The 21512-nt window shown below is 31.4% G+C and overlaps 1 protein-coding gene and 1 long non-coding RNA gene across 2 annotated transcripts; one reads left to right on the top strand and one right to left on the bottom strand.

Annotated features, from left to right (window-relative positions):
• Nucleotides 1-3376: 3376 nt before the first annotated feature.
• Nucleotides 3377-4916, top strand: LOC145128291 (uncharacterized). Its single transcript, XR_013716791.1, has 6 exons — nt 3377-3565; nt 3872-3970; nt 4094-4144; nt 4245-4315; nt 4434-4530; nt 4639-4916. It is a non-coding gene; the product is annotated as an uncharacterized LOC145128291 (long non-coding RNA).
• Nucleotides 4917-15555: 10639 nt separating this feature from the next.
• Nucleotides 15556-18112, bottom strand: LOC145133239 (ABC transporter G family member 1-like). Its single transcript, XM_079068165.1, has one exon. It carries the CDS (start codon nt 17928-17930, stop codon nt 15729-15731), a length of 2202 nt encoding a protein of 733 aa, XP_078924291.1. The 5' UTR covers nt 17931-18112; the 3' UTR covers nt 15556-15728.
• Nucleotides 18113-21512: the final 3400 nt, after the last annotated feature.

The raw sequence follows: 21512 nt of genomic DNA, 5'->3' as shown, positions 1-21512 counted from the left end.
GTTTGATATTTATTTAACCTTATTAACCAATTTATGATCATTATTAGAAAGAAATTGAAAAGTCATGGGAGTTTCAAATGAATGTGGTGAAAGGAAAAATGAATGTGAGTTTCAAATGAATGTGGTGAAAGGAAAAAATGCTTCATTTATAAGTATACTAGGCGAATTCCCGTGCGTGGCGCATAAATACTTATATAGTTGAAATCTTTACAAATACGTGTTTACTGAAATATAACAGTAACATATTTGTTAAATTTGAGATAATAATTCATATACTAAGTTTTGATAATATATTGATTATTTTCAATTATATTATAATTTACACATCTATTAAAACAACATAATCTCAATCATTTGAATGACTTTTACCCGAGGATTACACATGAAAAAAAATATACTATATTGCACAGAAAGACCTATATAGCTGAAATCTTTACAAATATATGTTTTTTTAAATATAACAATAACGTTGTTGTTAAATTTGATATAATAATTCGTATACTAAATTGATATAATATATTGATTATTTCGAATTATATGATAATATATACATCTATTATAATTGTGTAATCTCAATCATTTGAATGACTTCTACCCGCAAGTTAGTCATGAATAAAATTAAATATAATATATGTATTGTTATCTATAGTTGTTATTATTATATATATATTAAAATTGTGGAACAAAAGAATAGTAAACTAGACCTCTTTTGTCCACCTTTGGTCCTTGAATTACGTTTTCGGTCCCTCTACTATCAGACGTGTACGTTATCCCCACATCCGCTTAATCGATCCTTCCAGGTTCTTCCTTCCGCTGCTTCTTATCCAAACCTTGTCTTTCTCTCTCTTCCTTCGTACGCTAATGTTCATCGCCACCACCATCCGGTCCACCGCCTCCATCTCCGCCATGATCGACATAAGCCTCTACCACAACCTCCATCTCTGCAGGGTTCGGTTTTGGAATCTTCGACAGCTGTTGTAAATCAGAACTGGAAGACCTGAAAAAAAATGGAGTTGTACGGACGGAGCACGGGGAAAAACGGGTGACTGACGGATCATACCCAACAACCTGAATGGATACAGTCGGGGACGGAGACGGGAGTCGAAGGTAAAACTCTGATACTGTCTGTAAACCTTAGTCGCCTCCGCTGCCATCTCCTCCATATCTCCTCCATGGTACTTCAGTGGTAATGTACCCTTCTTTTGAAGCTTTGCCCACCTTCTGCCTCCGTCGAGCCCTAAATCGCTTCTGCTATTACCTTTGACGACCCAACGGTGCCACCGATGGTTTTGCTTCTCATATGCTTCCACTAACATCGATGACAACTGTGTGGTTAATACTCCAACAAACCAGTGCCGCACCACCATTCCTCCACTTCTCTGGTCATCTCCGCCGTTGTCATCTACCAACTGTAGAAATCAGGTCTCAACCAAACAAAAGCCATGGATTTGTAAGCAGCGATGACTTCACATGCTTAATCGACACTTTATTTTTTCTGGTAATTACTGATTTTGTTTTCCATCAATTTATTCCATTCATTTTTTTTCCTTTCTGGCCTTCATGAAATTTTCTGAATTTTATTTTTCTAATTCATCTTTTGATATGACAGTATTATAAGCAAACACAACTGGAAGCAATGACGAGTGATATGACAGTATTACAAGCAAACACAACCAGAAGCAATGACGAGTGAAAAAGCTGCAGCAGAACTCCAATTAGAGAAGAAGATGAAGCATATCCAAGAAGCTGATGTTCATTATTATTTTTATTATTAACTACTTACTTCACTTCCACTTGCTGTGTTTAGGGAGGGTTTATTTACTGATTATTGATTTCAGTGAGAGAGCAGGTGGAAGTAGAAAAGAGCAGATTCACTCTGCATATATCTTCAAAGTGGGATGAAGACACTAACATGAAAGCCCTTGAGTAAGCTGATATTTTTTTAATTTTGTTTTGGATAATTTAATATAAATAAGATTATTTAATAATTTATTATTGATTAGAGACCTCTGCCCTTTCATCACCGCCATTTACTTGGGGCAAACATACAGGGAACTGTAGCTTACTTTTTCAAGTACCATGGTGATTTCCATAGTTCAATCATGGTTACCCATGAGTCAACTCAAGTCATTAACCAATAATTTGCCTGCTATGGGCCAATGGAGGCTGACATTGTTGCTTTTATTGGAAATCTATTTTTAGCCTATTTTGCACAAGATGGACATGTAGATCAAGGGAATGATCGAAAAGTATGTATTTTTCATTTGATTTGTAATTATGCTTTTAAATGATTTTCGGTTTTAAAGTGTGGAAACAATAGCAGAAAGTTGGAATCTTTTTTAATAAAAAGTTTACTTCTCTTTAGGATATAGACAAATAGGGACTTGGTGAGGCATACCTTTATGAAATTTGTAATTATTTGGAGTTTTGGTAGCTTCTGAAACATAGATTTGATCCATGAATCTATTGGATTAGCTTCTGCCAAAATGATAATGTAATGACTGTTTGTGAAATGTCTAAATTATCCTTTGTTTTGTAGGCGCTTTGTTGGGGTGGCTCATATGGAGGATTTTGAGTTGATTAGTGATCTTGAGAAAAGATCAGATTGTGAACGAAAGGCTCATGAATTTGCCAACAGTCTTATGAAGAAAATAAGAAATTTCACATAAAAACTAATGGATTATATGTGTTTTAGGTAAAAAAAAAAGACAATCTTCTCCTGGTTGTATGGTAAATGGAAAGCATACAGATATTTCTGGAACTACTACTGCTGTATAAACATGTAACAGCAACATAGTTGCACTTTTTTTTTTTTACTGAAAATAGCAACGTATCGTCCATGATATCATTGTATTTTCATTTGTTTGAACCTAACATAAACTGCTATTGACCTGACCAGGGTACTGTTCCTCGGGTTACCGTAGACTGTTTATTGGGTTAACCGCTTCACGGCCTCTGTAGTCTATAATTCTTCATTCTCACCATCTATATCACCGCCTACTGCTTGCCTTCTCCATCCATTCTTACACAAAAAGCAGATGACTTTACGATCTCCGGCGCTCCCCTACTGCTCATCGCTTTCAATCAAATCGGTGCCACCGTTAAACGAAATCACGTCGGCCGATGAGGACAACGATTGATCGAATTCCGATATTCACTCTGACTCAGATTCGTATTCGGACTCGGGGTATCGACTGTATTCTTCAGCCGATGAAAGCGGACACGACGACGAGAGACGGCGGAGACAATCGACCGATGAGGTCGACGCCTACTACCCCTTCTCTGTATTTCACTTTGTTTTAATTTCATTCTATTTCGACTTTTAATTAGGGCTTACTGAATATTTGCTTGCTAATTTCAGGGCGTTGGTGGCGATTCACTGTGACACTGGTGAAGAACAAGGTGCACCATCGATTTGCTTTTAAGTTGTATCGAAGTTCTGTGTAAAATACACACTGATTTGGAGAGGACATCTATATTCTCCAATAGATTTTTTCACAACAGCTACCAACCCTTGCACCCGTCGAGCTGACAGCCCTAAAGAGCATAAATATTTGAAGCACAGGTGCATTTTCCTTTGATTTTTGTAAAAATTTTTAAGTTTCTTCCATATTTGAACAACGAACATTTCATATATGAACAGTTCTGCTTATTAATGTATACGTTTGTAAACACAAAATTCTTGTCAGTTTTGGGAAAAGCAAAAGGACTCCATCAATCCCTTCAAATCTTTAAAATCTTAGTTTGATGTCTGTAATATAAGTATTGAAAGATTTTTATTATACACCAAATTTGCAAATTTTTTTCTTATGGAATAAAATAACCATTTTTAAATAAATGTTGCTTTCATATGTTTTTTTTTCTACTGCAGATTGATGCTTTTTGGTTGATGATGAAGTAGTTTTTACGGGTGCATAGTTTGGTTAAACCGTGCAAGACACATTAAGCATACGCCCTCGATCTGAATAACGTAAATTGCTTTTCTAGAGTTTGTCGTCAACATCTTACTATTGTCAATTCACAATGTATACTTGGAAAAAAAATTGAGTTTGTATTTCTGTGGCTAATAAGTGTTATTTAAATTTCATGACAGGTCCTTACATGAATGAGATTGTTAATTACAACAAAAGGGCACACAAGAAGGGTAATCAAAGAATAGACATGCTGGCATTATATACTTATTTTACAGTAGTACTGATATAAAAAAAACAGTTACATAAGTTAAAATATGTTGCTTATTTTAGGGACTATTTTTTTGGCTATTGCCTCGGGCCTAACATATATGTTTTCACCTGTTCTGCTGCTTCTAAATAAGGTGAATGGTGTTTTTTTTTTGTAATTATATGATAGTGCTTTTTATTGTGATTCAGTTCAACAGGCCTTATTAATATTTTCGTTAATATGTCATTTGGTTAATGTTTTTCATAATGCAGGCTCGAGTTGATGCAGTACCTATATGACAACAAGAGGACGAGTAGAGTGCACAAGTTTTCATTGCATCTTGATGACACAAGCACCTGCTATAGGAAGGTTAGTTGATGCATTTTCTTTCACGAATTTATGAATGATTACAAATTTTGAATCTTATCATTACATAAAAAAAAATTATTCAATGCATGCTTTTTTACTGTATTACAGATTACAAATTATCCAGGCGTGCCGTAGAACATTATTTTACAACCACTCCAATACAAATAAAAACCCGTGTGACCCGACTTTTGGACTACCCCTCACAAAGGATACTTAAGAAGCACCGTCCTCCCAGAACAACCGAAAAAACCTCCCTCCGATGACGTCCAAACAAATCCAAGATCCACTCCCCGGTTATTGGTTGTTTTTATTTTTGAAATAACAATGCCAACAAAAGCTTACGTTTTGGATCAATGGTTATAGCGTTTTTCTGGCAAATTACACAGTATAGCAACATATTTTAATATGGATACCAATTTATGCAATGTACTTCATTATTTGTGTCACAAAACAACACGTTCCGCCCCGCACAACGCGCGGGAAACCCCTCTAGTTGTTAATTAATTTTTTAAAATTTATTTTCTTAACGTTTTAATTTCTATCATTGAAATTATTTAAAACATCAACCATTGTTTTTTGATTTTAAAGGTAACAATATAGTCATTTATATAGAGTTATTTTTAACTATTGTTATTGTAAGTGATTTTAAGCTACTTATTTAAAAACTTTTAACGATTATAAAAATATCTTTATGAAATATTTTAGTTAAATTGATATTACAATTTAGTTTTTTGCATTTAGCACTACAATTTATCATTTTTAACTATTCACAAAATATTCATTGAGTTTTTTAAGTGGAAGTGAAATTTATATTTATGTTGACACTATAATGTTGTATTTAAATTAACAATTTAAGTATTTTGTCCACACTGTTCAAAAGTTATAGCTTTAAATTGATAATTGTTTACATACAACAACATATTAAATCTAATAAATTAAATATAATATGTTAAAAGTTAAAGTCATAACTTTATAAGTAGAAGTAAATATATTATTTTAATATTGAAATTTAGTTTATTTATGGTTACACTTTAGGTTTGATATTTATTTAACCTTATTAATCAAATTATAATCATTATTAGAAAGACACTACAATTCGTCACTTTTAAATATTTACAAAATATTCTTTGAGTTATTTAAGTTAAACTAAAATTTATATTTAAGTTGATCATGTAATGTTATATTTAAATTAATAATGTAAGTATTTTATACAAATTGTTCAAATTTTGAAACTTTAAAATGATAATGGCTTACATCCAAGAATATATTAAAACTAATGCATTAAGTATAATATGTTAAAAGTTAAAAAATATAACTTTATAAGTAGAAGTAAAGATATTTTTTTAATATTGAAATTTAGTTTATATATGATTACACTTTAGGTTTGATTTTTTTAAAACTTATTAACCAACATATAATCATTATTAGAAAGAAATTGAAAAGTAATGGGAGTTTCAAATGAATATAGTGAAAGGAAAAATGCATGGGAGTTTCAAATGCATGAGGTGCTTGGAAAAATGTCTCCTTTATAAGTATAATAATAGTCGAATCCCCGCGCGTTGCGCATGAATATAATTATTTAATTAAAATAATAACATTTAACAAATTGTGATTTAATATATATACATGTAAAACCAATGTCAATAGCAAAACAAACTCTATAGTTAACATATTAGTTTTATTAATTTTAATAAATTTATATCATTAGTTATTTCCACTATTAATTCATGATTTTATAGACCGTTTTATGTTGTGTAAATTATATATTAAACATATATTGAATTCTATGTATAAATAAAACAAAGTAGTATGGAAAAATAAACACTAAAACTTTTGATGATTTAATAGAACGTTTTAAGTTGTGGAAATTATATATAAAACGCATGCCGATTTGTATATAAAACAAATAACAAATAGTATGAAAAACACTATAGCTTTTAATAAAATAAAAACACTACAACATTATAACATTTACATCAAACAAAACTTATTAAACACTTATAAATCATTGAAAATGAATATTTAGAAATCAACATACACTTGATATATATAAACATTGTTATAAAAAAATTATGTTGAAATAACTATTGATGCGACAAAACTTTTTTTTTCAACTCTTTTGTTTTGAATCACAAATCTTTTCAAACATATGATTTTTTTAATCAAAACTTACTTATATACTACTAATATAGCTACAATGTTTATAATAAATAAGTAGAAAATCAAAAAAACATTGCACATAATTAAACTATAACTTTAAAAAAACTTTTGAATGTGGTGTAAAATATAAAGACAAATTACATTAAATTTGAAATCATTATTACATTTAAATAAAAAAAACTATTGAGTTGTAGTGGGAGTTTTAAACTCTTGATTTGTGCCCAAATATGTAATATAAATATTAACAATTATATGTTATAAAAACAATATTATAAATATTTATCATTGAAATAACAATTTTTGTATTAAGTTGTAACTAATATTATAATAATTTTAAGTATACAATAAGGAAGATATAAAAAATTGTGTTTGAATCAAGTAGAATTAAGTTTTTTATTTAAAGTTATTTTAAACTATAGGCATTTTTAACTAATTTATAAATAATTTATTTGAATAATTTTTATTTCCGATATTATTATTATTATTATTATTATTATTATTATTTCAAATAACAATAAGTTTTTAATATAATATAATTTATTCTTTAATTTTACGTTATTTTAAACAATTATTACTTTTTAGTAATTAAAAACTACTTATTTGAAAATTTTCATTATTATATTTAAAAAAACTATCATACTCTTTTATAGTACTTTCATTTTTTTTTCCTTAAAGCTATGAAATATTGAAAGAGAATGAACGATCCAAAAAATGGTGATTTGAATTTCTAAATTATAGTATTTGTTACGTACTGCGACCAATTTAATATATATATTTTTACCACTTATATTTTCTTATGAATATATTAATATTTTATTTGTTTTACTTACCTTTATGATAAAGAACAAACAGGGAAAAAAGAAATTAACAAATGTAATAAGATTATTTATTCTTATTACTATAAAAACTTTTAAAATCGGGTACATCCATATAAGTTTTGGTAGAACATAAGAATTCATTGTTATAACACACATAATTATTGGTTTTCAACAATAAAGTCATATCATTCTAAAAATCATTCGTTCTAATTCGTCTTTATCACCAATAATTTGGAATAATAGTTGTAAATTCCTTTCATCAAAATCAATTATACAAAACTACATCAATGTTATTTACAACAAAATAAGCGATTGAAACTAACATAGTATATATGCATAACATAAAATACATGTTGAATAATGTTCTCTTGTACATAAAATATATTTTTTCTTAACATAATAAAGACAGACAACATAAAGATACATACATGTTAACAAAGTTAATTTCTCTAACTGATAGCTTGATGGTTGATTTACCAAAAGCTCATGAGAAGTAATTATCAATTGCACTTCATCATTTTATGATTATAGAAAGATGCATAACACATAAAATTAAAAGCAACACAAACATACAAAATATATACAATATTTAATTAAATATTATATATATCGCATTCCAAAACATATGATCGATAACATGAATTTAATCTAGTTTACATTAATATTCCAACCACAACATACAATGATTGTCTTAAAAGAATACTTAAACCAAGAAAAAAAAAAGAATTAGTATATAACAAACTTACAAATTAAAAGTTTTAACATAATAACATGGCTTGAAAAATGGTCCAAAACCCTCAAACCAACACAAAAACCTTTAGACTTTTTTCTTTGTGAATTATGTATGTAATTGGTATTTGTGTGTCTACTCAAAGAGATTGACCTTTTATAGTAGACTATTCATTAATTTCTTATTAAATATATTATATAAGTTATAAAACCTTTGAATGGTTAATAATTATTAAGAGACTTTTGAGTGGTATTCATTAAAATAAGAGGTTTCAAATGAATATGGTTTGAGTAAAATGTATCATGGGAGTTTCAAATGAATGTGGTGTAAGGAAAAATGCTTCATTTATAAGTATACTAGGCGAATTTCCGCGCGTTGCGCGAGAATAGAATTATATAGTTAAAATAATAACTTTTACCAAATTATTATTTAATATTTCTACTTTAAAATAAAATGTTAGTAGTAAAGCAAACATATAGTTAACATATTAGTTTAATTAAATATTATAGTTTAATTTTTAAGTCATTGTGATATATACAATTATTTGATAATTTTATAAACCGTTTAAAATTGTGTAAAATATATATCAAATAAATGATAATATAACGGGTAACAAAACGTATGAACAAAATATGAACTGCAACTTTTAGTAACATAAAAATAGAAAAACATCTATTATAACATTTGTATTAAAAAAGATATATATACAACGAATAATAAAAAATATGAAAATTAAACACTATAACTTTTAATAACATAAAAACACTAAAACATCTATTATAACATTTATATTAACTCCTCATATTTAAATCACAAATCTCTTTAAATACATTAATGTTTTTAATGAGCAAAACTTTACAACCTTATAAAATAAAGGAAAATAAAAAGTTATTAGTGATTACTAGTTAATAATCATAAGTTAAAAACTCTTGAGTTGTAACTAATAAATATACATAAATTAGAAAACTCTTGAGTTGTAGTGTGAGTTTCAAATGAATGTGGTACTTGGAAATGTATATTTATTATTATTATTATTATTATTATTATATTCATCTAAATAATTGGTTTTGATGCATCATTTTAATCCCTTCAATTATTAAACATAAAGATATTTAATTATAAATTTATAACATACATAGGTGCATATACATATTAAACAAATCACATATAATATATATATATATTTTCGTAAATTTTATATGTAATTCTTGTCGTAGTAATATGGATAAATTACTTTCATATGAAGAACATATCATGATAAGTCTATCATAATTACATATCAAATGTTCAAAATTATGTTATCTTTTAAATATTGTTTTTTAAATATGTTGTGTAGGATAACCCAACAAAAAAATAATAGAAAATAAACATAATCAAAATAGAAAAACTACAATAAAATAAATAAGAGCATTGGGTGGTTGAATATATAAATAAAGATGTTACATAAACATACATTTAAATCAAAAGAAAAACTAACATTCGTCAACTTTTCTCAAACAAAAAAACATATATCCATTTTATGAATCTCCTTTCTTCATTTAACACCATTCAACCATAGAAACTTGATGACAATTCTTCACTAACCTACAATCAAAATATTTTTCTTGAAAAAGAAGAATCAGAAAGATATTCCAAGCAAAACATTGATGTTTGGAGAGTCACATTCAAGATTGAGTAATACACACAAATCACATATAAAGATTAAATGAGAAACTGAATATAAAGAAAGAATATAAAAGCTTCATTTGTTTTGGTCGAAAGAAAAAATCGTATTACAATTACCATCGATGCGACATAACCCATTTCTTCAAATCATCATATTTGGATCGTGAATGCTTCAACTATATGAAAACTTTTGAATCACAATATCTTCAAATCCTTCTTACATGTAAGATTTTATATAACACAAAAGATTGGCCTTTTTATAGTAAAATTTTCACTAAATGCTAATTAAACATAATATAAGTTATAAAACTTTTGAGTGTTAAATCATAGTTAAAAAAACTTTTGAGTTGCATTAGTTAACAAAAGGAGTTTCAAATGAATGTGGTTTGAGGAAGTTAAAAAAGGGGGTTTCAAATGCATGAGATTCAAAAAAAATGCTAGCTTTATAAGTATGTATGATATAAAGATAATGATAATGATATTTGTTATAATAAAAAATAGTTATGTTTATTCTATTAACTAGTTTATAACCCGTGGAACCACGGTTATAAAATTAATTAAACTTTCATAATAAAAATTTATAATTATTAATTAATTATTTTAAATAAATCATTTTAAATAAATTATTAATTAAGAGATATATCAAAATTTTAAAGTTATTATAACTTCAAATTTAACATACAATTAAAAAATGTAAATTTGAATTTTTAAGTGAGTTGTTCTACATGACATATGACATAATATTAATGAGTAGTTGTATTATAGTGACACTTGTCAAAAGGAAATTAAACTTATTCTTTTATTAAAATACTAGTTGTGAGACACATGTATTACATGAGTTTATTTAAAAATATATATATATGAAATTTTAACAATTTGAAAAGTTTGATTTTATAAGAAAAATGAGACAAAATTTGAATTATTAAAATTAATGAGGCTTTAATGTATTGAATACATTACATATATAAACCCTTTCTAATAAATATCTTACATATATATTACCTTACATATTAAATGTGGAATTTTAATTTAATAAAATGAAAAGTACAATAAAATGACGAGTGGAAAATAGATTATTCAAAAATTCTAGAAAAATGTCATGTGTCCAAATGAATGAGAAGAGGATATGTGGCAAAAAGTTCTTTATTTATTAGGAAATGATGGATGGATTAAAAGGTGACTAAATAAATAGTTTTGGGTGAAAAAATTAATGTGTTTTATTAAATGGGTGACCTAAGACGATATCAAAATTAAACAGGTAATATTAGAGTTAAGAATTTTAACTCGAAAAATAATTCATTTATTTATTTATATGTATATTTTTTCAATCTTTATATACTTATAAATGAATCATTTTTCTTTCACCACATTCTTTTGAAACTCCCATGACGCATTTTACTCAAACCATATTAATTTGAAACCTCTTATTTGAATGAATATCACTCAAAAGTCTCTTAATAATGATTTATCATTCAAAGGTTTTATAACTTATATAAAATGTTTAATAGAAACAAATGGATAGTCTACTATAAAAGGCCAATATCTTTGAGTAGACAAACAAATACCAATCACATATAAATTTCACAAAGAAAACAAGTCTAAAGGTTTTGTGTTAGTATATGTATAATATTTGAATAATAATATTAAATGTTTTTTAAAAGTCTTATTTAACTTATTAATAATAATAAGTGGTTTAAAACTAATGAACAATAATTTTCAATGATAATAACATCAAATTATAAATTACATAATGTTAGCTACAACTAAACTGTATTTTAAATAAACATCATTAATGAAATTAGAAAGTAATTGCATAAATAAAAATTTAAATTAATCAATCATAACAATTGTTAAAAATAATACTAAATAGATAATTATATTTAATTCTGTTAATGAGAAATGTGGGTTGATGTCAATGAATATTATTGTTCAAAATAGTTGAGTTTATATATATATATATATATATATATATATATATATATATATATATATATATATATATATATATATATATATATATAATTAGTGTAAAAATATTATGTCAAAATTACTGTCAATATCATAACCATTATAAGCATATATTTTTGAATATTCTAACAATATATTTTAAACATGTGTTGCGCAACGCGCGGGAATTCGTCTAGTTCTCTAAATAAATTGGACATATCTAAAACCAAAACAAATTTGACTAGAAAAACTTTGGTTGACTTACTTTGTAATATTGAAACAACTTAGTCGATTAGGTTAAAACTCTCAGGTTTGCTTTTCTCTTCTTTACTCAACAGTGTCTCTCAGCCACTGCGTCCCTCTAATGACCTCACATCTCTAGCTTCCAAAACTCCGACTCTTTCAACTTTGTTCTGCAGTGGACATACCCGTTATGATGTAATCCATGAAGAACTAACCTAGTATGACATTTAACATCCGATCCCGACGACCCATTTTGACCAGATTATTTGATGAGATCAGCTAGGGTTCCTCCGGAGCCATATTCGACCAACAAATTGTAAACCATTTGTCCATCCTTTCCGGTTGTAATCTCTTCCCAAAACATCTGATCACATTACGACACCCTCAGATATTATTCAAAACCTCTCTCGTTTTAAATTGAAGACGAAGCAGAGACCTCAACTGATTTCACAACCATAATTGAAGGGTAAGAGTTGTATCTAGATTTGGGTTTCTTCAAATTCGCAAGAAATACAGGCATACTTGCTCTGTTCAAGCACCTCATGTTCTTACTTCCTTCTCTTTCTCTCATCGTTCATTGCCTAATTCTCGGAACTGATTGAACTCTTTTTTTTTTCTCATTACCTTTCTTCAAAATTGAATCCATTCCCAAGTGATGTGGGTAACTTGGTTACGAAAGATAGGTTGAAAACAAGCGATTGAAACCGATAAATTAAGCAATTGAAACCAATAAATCATAAGGGTTTATGGAGTTAGGCAATTTTGTTGTTTCGATCATGATTAACGGGAATCTCCGATAAAGTCTCGATATTTTTGGTCAGTTTACGATTTAATCTCAACTTTTATTTTTTGAATATAAAAGTCCCGATTATTTTATATTTTGCCCAAAATTAACGAAAGAGTCCTTATTTTTTTTTCTCAACAGAAAATGACAGGTTGTCGTATAAAACTAGATAATCGGGACTTTCTATTCAAAAAATAAATGTTAGGATTAAACCGTAAATTGACCAAAAACATTGATATTTTATTGGAGATTTCCCGTTAATTAACTCAAAAACTATCAATTTGGAAAAAATATCATTATTGCAAAACAATAGTTTTTAGTTAACTTTTTAATTAATTTCACATTTCGATTTTGGTTTTACATTTAACCTTATATCAAGATCATTTTTGTAATGTTTAAAAACAGACTTTGAACAATTTTCATGTTGATTTGACATAAATCAATAACTTATAAGGATATTTTATTTTGAAAGTTAATTAAATAGTTAGCACCAAATTCAAAATTATAAATGAGTTTAATGTACTAAACACACACCCACTCCCACTCCACCCACCTCTACCTACCCCCACCTTATCATCCCTAACCCACCACACCCCTACCTACCCCCACCCACCCACTCCCAAACTCACCCCTCCCCCACAAACACACATACACACACTCCCACAAACACACATACACCCACACAAATACTGACATCGACACCGACACACCCGCAAACATAAACACACACAAACACAAACACACACGCACACCCACCTACCCACCCACCTCCTCACACACATCCACAAACACTCACACACACACACATACACCCACACCCAACCGCACACACACCCACACAAACATACACACACACACATAAAAACATACACATACACATACACCCACCTACCCAACACCATTACCACAATCACCAACCTACCATCATCATCATCACCATCACCACCACCACCACAACCGCTGCCGTCATCACCACCACCACTACTTCATCACCACCACCACCACAACCGCCACCGCCATCACCACCACTGCCACAATTGCCGCCGCCACCACCACAACCGCCCCCCGCCCCCGCCCCCACCCTCACCCTACCACTGCTACCAATTTCTAATTATGAAAACCGGTAGAAAAATACATATCTAAACACGTTTTCTAATTTTCTAAAATTGGAAATGAAAAATGAATAAGTTTTACTTAAACGTGTTTTCTAAATTTTCCAATGACAAACGAAAAACGAAAACCAAAAAGGGAAAACGAAAAACGGAAAATGAAAACTGTTTTTCTGTAACTAAACGCAACCTTAACTATTTTTGCATTTCTTTGTGTGGATACGAATTAATAAAAGAAAGGAAACCACAAAGAATATGTGTGTGTGTGAGAGAGGTGAGGTGGGTGTTCGGTTCTGGTCGGTTATGCACATGAAAACCAATATTTGGTGTTGGAACTGAATCGGAACTGTATTATTATATGCTTTTGTGTTCTAGATTCATTGAAATCCCGTTTTTCAGTTTTGGTTCTGGACCGGTTCGGTCCAATTCCAGATCTCATCCCCTAGATTTAACTCTTATTTCGAATTTCCTCAAATTTTGGCTTATTTTCATTTTAAATTAATATGTTTTATTTCGTGATTTTATGATTCCTTTGAATCATATAATTATTAGCCATTTAATTTCTATAATTTCCATCAATTTTAACTTTTGAAAATTTGAAAATACCCATCAAATTTTGATCCACCTTTATAAAAGGTCTGACTGTATTTGTGATTGTTCTTGGAATTAATAAGCTCTTTTTTTTCGTGTGCTTGGGGCTCACAAAAAAATAGAGGGGCATATTTTTCAACGCTAATTTCATCTTGACAATCATAAAGTTGTGTTATATACTTATATATGCATGTTACTTGTTAGGGTAGCAAAAACCACACCGCAACTAAAATTAACCGCAAAAACCGCATAAACCGCAACCGCAATAAAAACTGATGATGATGTTTTCTGTTTTTCAAAAACCGCAAATTTGCGGTGCGGTGCGGTTATTAGTTTTCAAAAACCGCAAAAACACCGCACCGCACCGCATATAGTATATACAATTTTTTTAATTAATTATTAATATATTAAATATTAAAAATAAGACAACTTTCATGGATGAAAGATGGATAAAATACGAGAAGACAAAAGTATTGATTTTTTGTTATGTTTAACTTTGAAAAATGGTGATGTTAGATAATTTTAAGATATTTCTTGTTAATTACTATTGATTTGACGTTTTTAAGATATTAGTTGTTTGTAATTTAAGTTAATTGTCTTATATCTTATGGTTTTTTATTATTATTACAAGTAATATGTTTGAACTCTTAAAACTGTTTGAGCTCCAAACTGTGGTTAAAAACCACACAAAATAACTGCACCAAATTCATGTGGTTAATAACCGCAACACGGAAAAAATAAAACCACACCACAAAAATAACCGCCTAACCGCACCGCAAAAATAACCGCACCAAGCGGTTATGAAAATGGATTAACCGCATTTACGGTTAGTGGTGATGTTTTGACTAATAACCGCACCGAACCGCACCGCGCTCACCCCTATTACTTGTTACATGTTTATTTAGGGGCATGGGTTATACGATCGAAAAGAGATTTATCATATAATATTATTCAGACTTTGTCTATTAAAACAACAAATTTATGACAATATATTTAAAGAGATTACCCTCGGCAAAGTAGGGGTAATTCATTAGAAAAAAGAAACAAATTACTTGAAAAAAAATCAAAAATAAAACCTTTTCCCTTCTTCATGCCAAAGAGAAAAGTAAAATAGTCACACATTATTACACCAAGATTCAAACTTTGACACTTTACCTCCTCTTGTTTTTGCTTCCCACCAATAAGCATAAATAGAACAGAACCCTGAAGAAGAACCCCCATGCGACTGTTACCCACAAGCAACCCCATTTGCTCAGGTCGGTGATCCCTTGTTGCTTCAATATATCGACGCCGGTGGTCAGGCAAGTGCTGCTGCTGATATTGATGCCGAGTGATCCGCTCATGCTTTGCAATAGTTTTGCTTTCACGGTGTTATCCACGGCGGCGAGTGGGCTGTTGTCGAAGATCTGAGTTCCTCGGATGAAGCATTTGATAGGGTCATCGAATTCATTCTGTAGAACAGCTTCGTAAGGGTACTTGACAAGAGAAAGGTAGTGAAACCATATCCAGTAACCTGGGATTCGATCACGAGTGATGAAGAATCCACTAAATAGAAGGAAGTAAGCTAGAATCGCGACGACAATGGTGTAACCGAGCATCACTTGAGGAACGACGCCGGAGAGAAATGTAACGAATGAGCTTCCTGCCCAGAAGGATGCTAGTATCACAAAGAAGTAAAAGATGAAACCTGAAACACCTCCGGCGAGTCCCACCGCCCAAAAAGTAATGGCGGCGAATGCGAGTGAGAGGAAGATGAGTGATGGGATTGAAACGAGTGAGTGAGATAGTACGTATGAAGATCGCCGGTAAGCGTTGTAGGCGGTTTCTCTCATGAAAATGTAGCGTTCTTGGAGGAAGACCGGTAAGGCGTCGGCGCAGGTGTAGAAGGTTGTGGACATGGCGAATGCGAAGAACCCTAATCGTTCCTGAACACCTCTTGGGGAATTATCGAGGTTCCAGAACACCGTGGCGAGTATGAAACCGGTGATTGTCACCGCAGCTAATCGGATTCCGAATAGCTCAGGCATTCTTCGTGAATTTGTAAAGGATCGTTTTGATAAAACCGCCATTTCCATCCACATTGGATTAGCAAATGTTGGGACCATAGCAGTCGGATTAGTCCCGTTGTTGGCGCCGGCGCCGGAGACTAGTTTGCCTCTGGATATGCTTGCACTAATTGCTTCTTTGAGAGTTAATCCATGGGTTGGGGTTTCGTTTCCGTTGAGATTTTGCTTCCGGTTTAGCCAGGTTTTGTTGAATTCCACCAGCCTTTTGGTTCCTCCGGGAGTCCCTTCCAGTTCTCTGATCAAATCAAGCGCAAATTCCGTCCGATTCTCCTTATCTGGAATCGGACGTCCGAAATCAGAGAAGAATAACGGAAGTTCCGCCGGAGATCCGTTGTAGACGGGCTGTCCCCGGGACAGAAACAGTAGGCGGTCGAGTAATCCAAGAAGACGGTAGCTCGGCTGGTGTACGGACATCATCACGATGCTGCCGCTTTGTGCAATCCGTTGTAAAACTTTGACGACCATGTAAGCACTGGTTGAATCAAGCCCTGACGTCGGTTCATCCAGAAACAAAATAATCGGATCGTGAATGATGTCGATTCCGATCGAGACACGGCGGCGTTCTCCACCTGAAACACCTCTGTGTCCTTCATCACCGATGACTGTTTTAGCAGCGTTTCGGAGCCCTAATTGGTCAATTAAGGCTTGAACTCTAAGCTTCTTCTTCGATTTGGAGAATGTTCGAGGAAGACGGAACTCGGCGGCGAACATGAGAGTTTCCTCGACTGTTAACATTGGAAACAACAGATCGTCCTGCATCACATAAGCTGAAATCACCTTAAGTAATCGAGATTCCAATTGCTCGCCGTTCAACGTTACAGTTCCTTTCAAGCTTCCTTTCGCGATCCGATTCGCCAGAGCATCGATCAAAGTTGATTTTCCAGATCCACTCGCACCTAACACCGCCACTAACTCGCCGTCCCTCGCTTCACCGGAGATATCATTCAACAGAACCTTGCTTCTGGAAAACAGATGCTCACTTCCAACAGAAGAATCACCAAGCCTCTCCCGGCGACCAAACAGAGAAGGAACCGCCATCTTTCTCCGAACTTTCACACTGTAAGTTAGATTATTGAACTTCAAAACAAACGGCAACGATCTAGGCTCGTTGCTGGTTTCGCTCATCTCCAAAACACGATGCGCCGGAGTCTCATCACCGTTCGCCTCCTTCCTTATGTCTCCGACGAACTTAAGAAGCTCTCCGAGAGACGGAGAGGCAGCCACCTGTCCTCTTTGGTAAAACGCCGCCATGCTATCCACTTCATTCTCCGCCACTACACGAGGCATGCTTCCCCTGCAACCAAACTAAAACCACCGTCACTCCGCCGATAAGAAACTCGCTAAGAGATCAAGTGTGGAAGAAGAGTTTATTGTTTAGAGAGAATTTGTGTGTCGATGAGAGTTCTAGAATGCATGGAGATGAAGAGTGTGTGAGTGTGTGTTTATGATGGTGTGTGTTGTGTGTGGGTGGTGACCTACGTCGCCTAATATAGAAAGTCTATAAGTTTTGTAATAAGAAAATACAAATATGGAAAACTGCAGGGGGTAACGTGGTCATTTGTGGATGGTTCTTTATCCTAGAAGTAAAATTAATTAAATAATAAATAAACTTAAAAAATCAATATCATTTTGTTTATAAATGCTATATACTCGCTTATATTTTTATATTCAAGTAATAATCATATAAAACACTTTGTCTAATTTTTTGCCTTTACAATTTAAATAAAGGTCGTACTTAATTAAAAGACTTATGTTCGCATGTAAAATAAAAAAATAATGTTGCTTAGAAATTAGGTGCGGGTGGTAAACTACTTTTGCATGTAGTTTGGTCAAATGAAACAAAAGGGGCGGTTTTGCATGTTTACGCCGTGAACGTTGCTTCATGCTTGTTAGGCACCCCACACCTAGAAAAAGTGTGATCAAGACTATTAGCAACACATCTACGTATACATACGACCAAAATACTCATATACCCATACACACACTATGGCTCGAAGGTCGGTCATTATAATGTGTATTGTGTGTGGGGTATGCTCTGGGGGACTCACTAAGCTTTGTGCTTACGGTTTACAGTTTTGGTTTCAAGTATCATCGATTTGGAAATGAAGAGTTCGGATTGATCGCAATGCACACACCTATGATTTCCGCAATGAATGATTTTGGGATGAACTCTGATAAATGTTTTACTTAATGATGTCTTGAAATGTTTGAAATAAATGGTATCAATGTTTTAGCTATATTAAAAATGAAATTTTTACCCTTGATTTTTGGGTCGTTACATATTCCGTAGCTATCCATTTCCGTAGCTATTCTGTAGGAAATCGGTAGCTATTTATTTCCGTAGCTATTTCGTAGCTATGGTAGTTACGGAAAATTTTGTAGCTATTCCGTAGTGATTCCGTAGCTAATCTGTAGCTATAATTTAGCCACGAGCCATTATGCTACATACATTTTTCCGTAGCTATCCGCTTATAGCTACGGAATAGCTACGGATTGTGTTGTAGCTATTGCACCAGTTTTCTAGTAGTGACAAACATGCATACGTACATACATTATCTATATATATATATATATATATATATATATATATATATATATATATATATATATATATATATATATAAGCCCCTGTGATATGAACATAGTGGTTGAGATATGCAATTCCATATAATAGTTAGGTTAATTGTTCAAATCCTGACACGTCTAAAATATTATCAGTGTTCCGCGACCTCTCACATAATGGGCCTGGGACGGGTTCGGTGTGGAACATTTAGATGATACAATTTGTCATTCTTTCATACATTCATGCGATGCTGATTTGTCAAAAAAGTAGAGAACAAAATGATTAGTGGTTTATTGAGAAACTTATGTATGATCATATGATGGTTTCAAACAAATAAGTTCTTCATTAATTCATGTGGTTTTATGGGTAGAAATAAACATGATTATATTATAGGTGCTAAATGATAATATTAGAGGATAATATTTCCCCAAATTGTTGTTTATCCCTCTCTCTTGTAAGTTTGGTAAAAGTAAATTTTTTCTTTTTTATTTTTTCTTGTAATCTTCTTATATAGTAAATTATATATTTTATACCATTAAAGGGTGAGATTATTAATCCTTACATGGTATTAGCGAGGATCCTCTCTCTTTATCCTAAGTTTTCTCATTAAGTTGTAATACGCCTTATAACATGTAGTTGGTTCTTAAGGCATCCAAAATGCATTAAATTTATTAGAGTTTAATGGATTCACACATCATCATTTTACTTATTATACAAATCTATATTAATTTCCCTACAATGCATTGAACTTAATAGAGTTCAATGGAATATATATATATATATATATATATATATATATATATATATATATATATATATATATATATATATAATTGAAAGGTTTCCTTTTACCCATTGAAAAGTTCAATGACCACGGAACTTCATATTCATTGAATGCCAACATGGCATCCCACAATGGTAGAGTTTAATCCATTGAATGCCAATTATGCATGCCACCTCATTCAACTCTCCCATTAAACTATGCATCGTTGATGCTCTTAAAGCAACTTATAGTCATCACTCCAAGTCACGTGAACTCGACTAAAAATGATTAACAATTTATGAAAAGAGGTTACACGACATTTTTTGGAATGTGGACGCTTGTTTAAATCTGTATGTAACCAACTTGCAGCAATTGACACACCATTTAATCCTTCTGAACAGTTATATTAATTTCTTTCTTTAGGGCTTGGGGCCTAGTTTTATGGCCTTTGATGCCATTTAAATGGAAATCACCCCTTTCTATATTTTCAAGACCTATTTTCTTGTGTTGAAAGCTTTGAGATTTTGCATATATATATATATATATATATATATATATATATATATATACATATATATATATATATATATATATATATATATATATATATATATATATAACACTCGCTTCCACGGCTGCCTTTGTTACACATCCTCAACGCATGATAAATCAAAATTCTCTTCTGCCTAACGCAACAGTGGAGGTCCTAAGGGCCATGATTGGGTATTTGTAGTTTGTATGAATCGTGTGTATAAATGAAATCAGAGTATGAATTGAATCAGGAACATAAATCGTAAATATAATATGTTTGGCTCCATTAATACTTCTGAAAGGATACAAGAGAACGAAAGAGTAAAGTACACAGAACAGCAGAAGTTCCTCTAACCCTTATATCTATCCTTATTTATAGGAACACCAGAAGTAAACAAAAAGTACATAAGGTCTAAGACACTAGAGCTTCGAACTCTAAAAATGCCCTTATGAAATACATACAATGAATACATGCAAACAGACTTCGATACTAAACATGAAAAAAGACACTTCGACATCTCACAACACATTTCGAACTCTACATTATCCCCCTTTGTGAGAAGTGTCGAATCTTATGTCATTAGCATCTTCGTTGCTTGATGTAGTACTCTGTGAATCTCCGTGTACCATATGATCGTCTTTCGAATCTCAGCCTTATCACCAACTATATTCCTTTTACAGTTATCAAGATGAACAAGAAGACTCGTGTACTGCGAATTTGTATACCTCTCCACATCTTCAACTTTGAACAAAAACTTTGTTATCTTTTGATTCTTGTTCTTCTTAACAAATACAACTCCCAGAGGCTTAACACATATCTCCCCATCTTCGAAATTCTTAAGACTTACTTGACCTTTCAACAACGATTGAGGTACTATCACTTGTCTTCCAATTGCTAAAGTAAGCTCAACATCAGTCAAAGCTAGACAATCATAGTAATTGTCTATGAATAGCTTGATATGAGCAAAACGTATCAAGAAATCTTCTTTGCTATTAACTAGAAGTTTCGACA

The sequence above is a fragment of the Lactuca virosa genome, chromosome 8, assembly GCF_052849685.1.
Source record: "Lactuca virosa cultivar CGN04683 chromosome 8, Lactuca_virosa_CGN04683_v6, whole genome shotgun sequence".
In the NCBI taxonomy this organism is placed as follows: domain Eukaryota; kingdom Viridiplantae; phylum Streptophyta; class Magnoliopsida; order Asterales; family Asteraceae; genus Lactuca; species Lactuca virosa.
This window is presented reverse-complemented; position numbering and strand designations above follow the sequence as displayed.

Coding starts and splice junctions, on each gene's coding strand:
- LOC145133239 (XM_079068165.1), bottom strand. CDS start 17,930: ATGCCTCGTGTAGTGGCGGAGAATGAAGTGGATAGCATGGCGGCGTTT.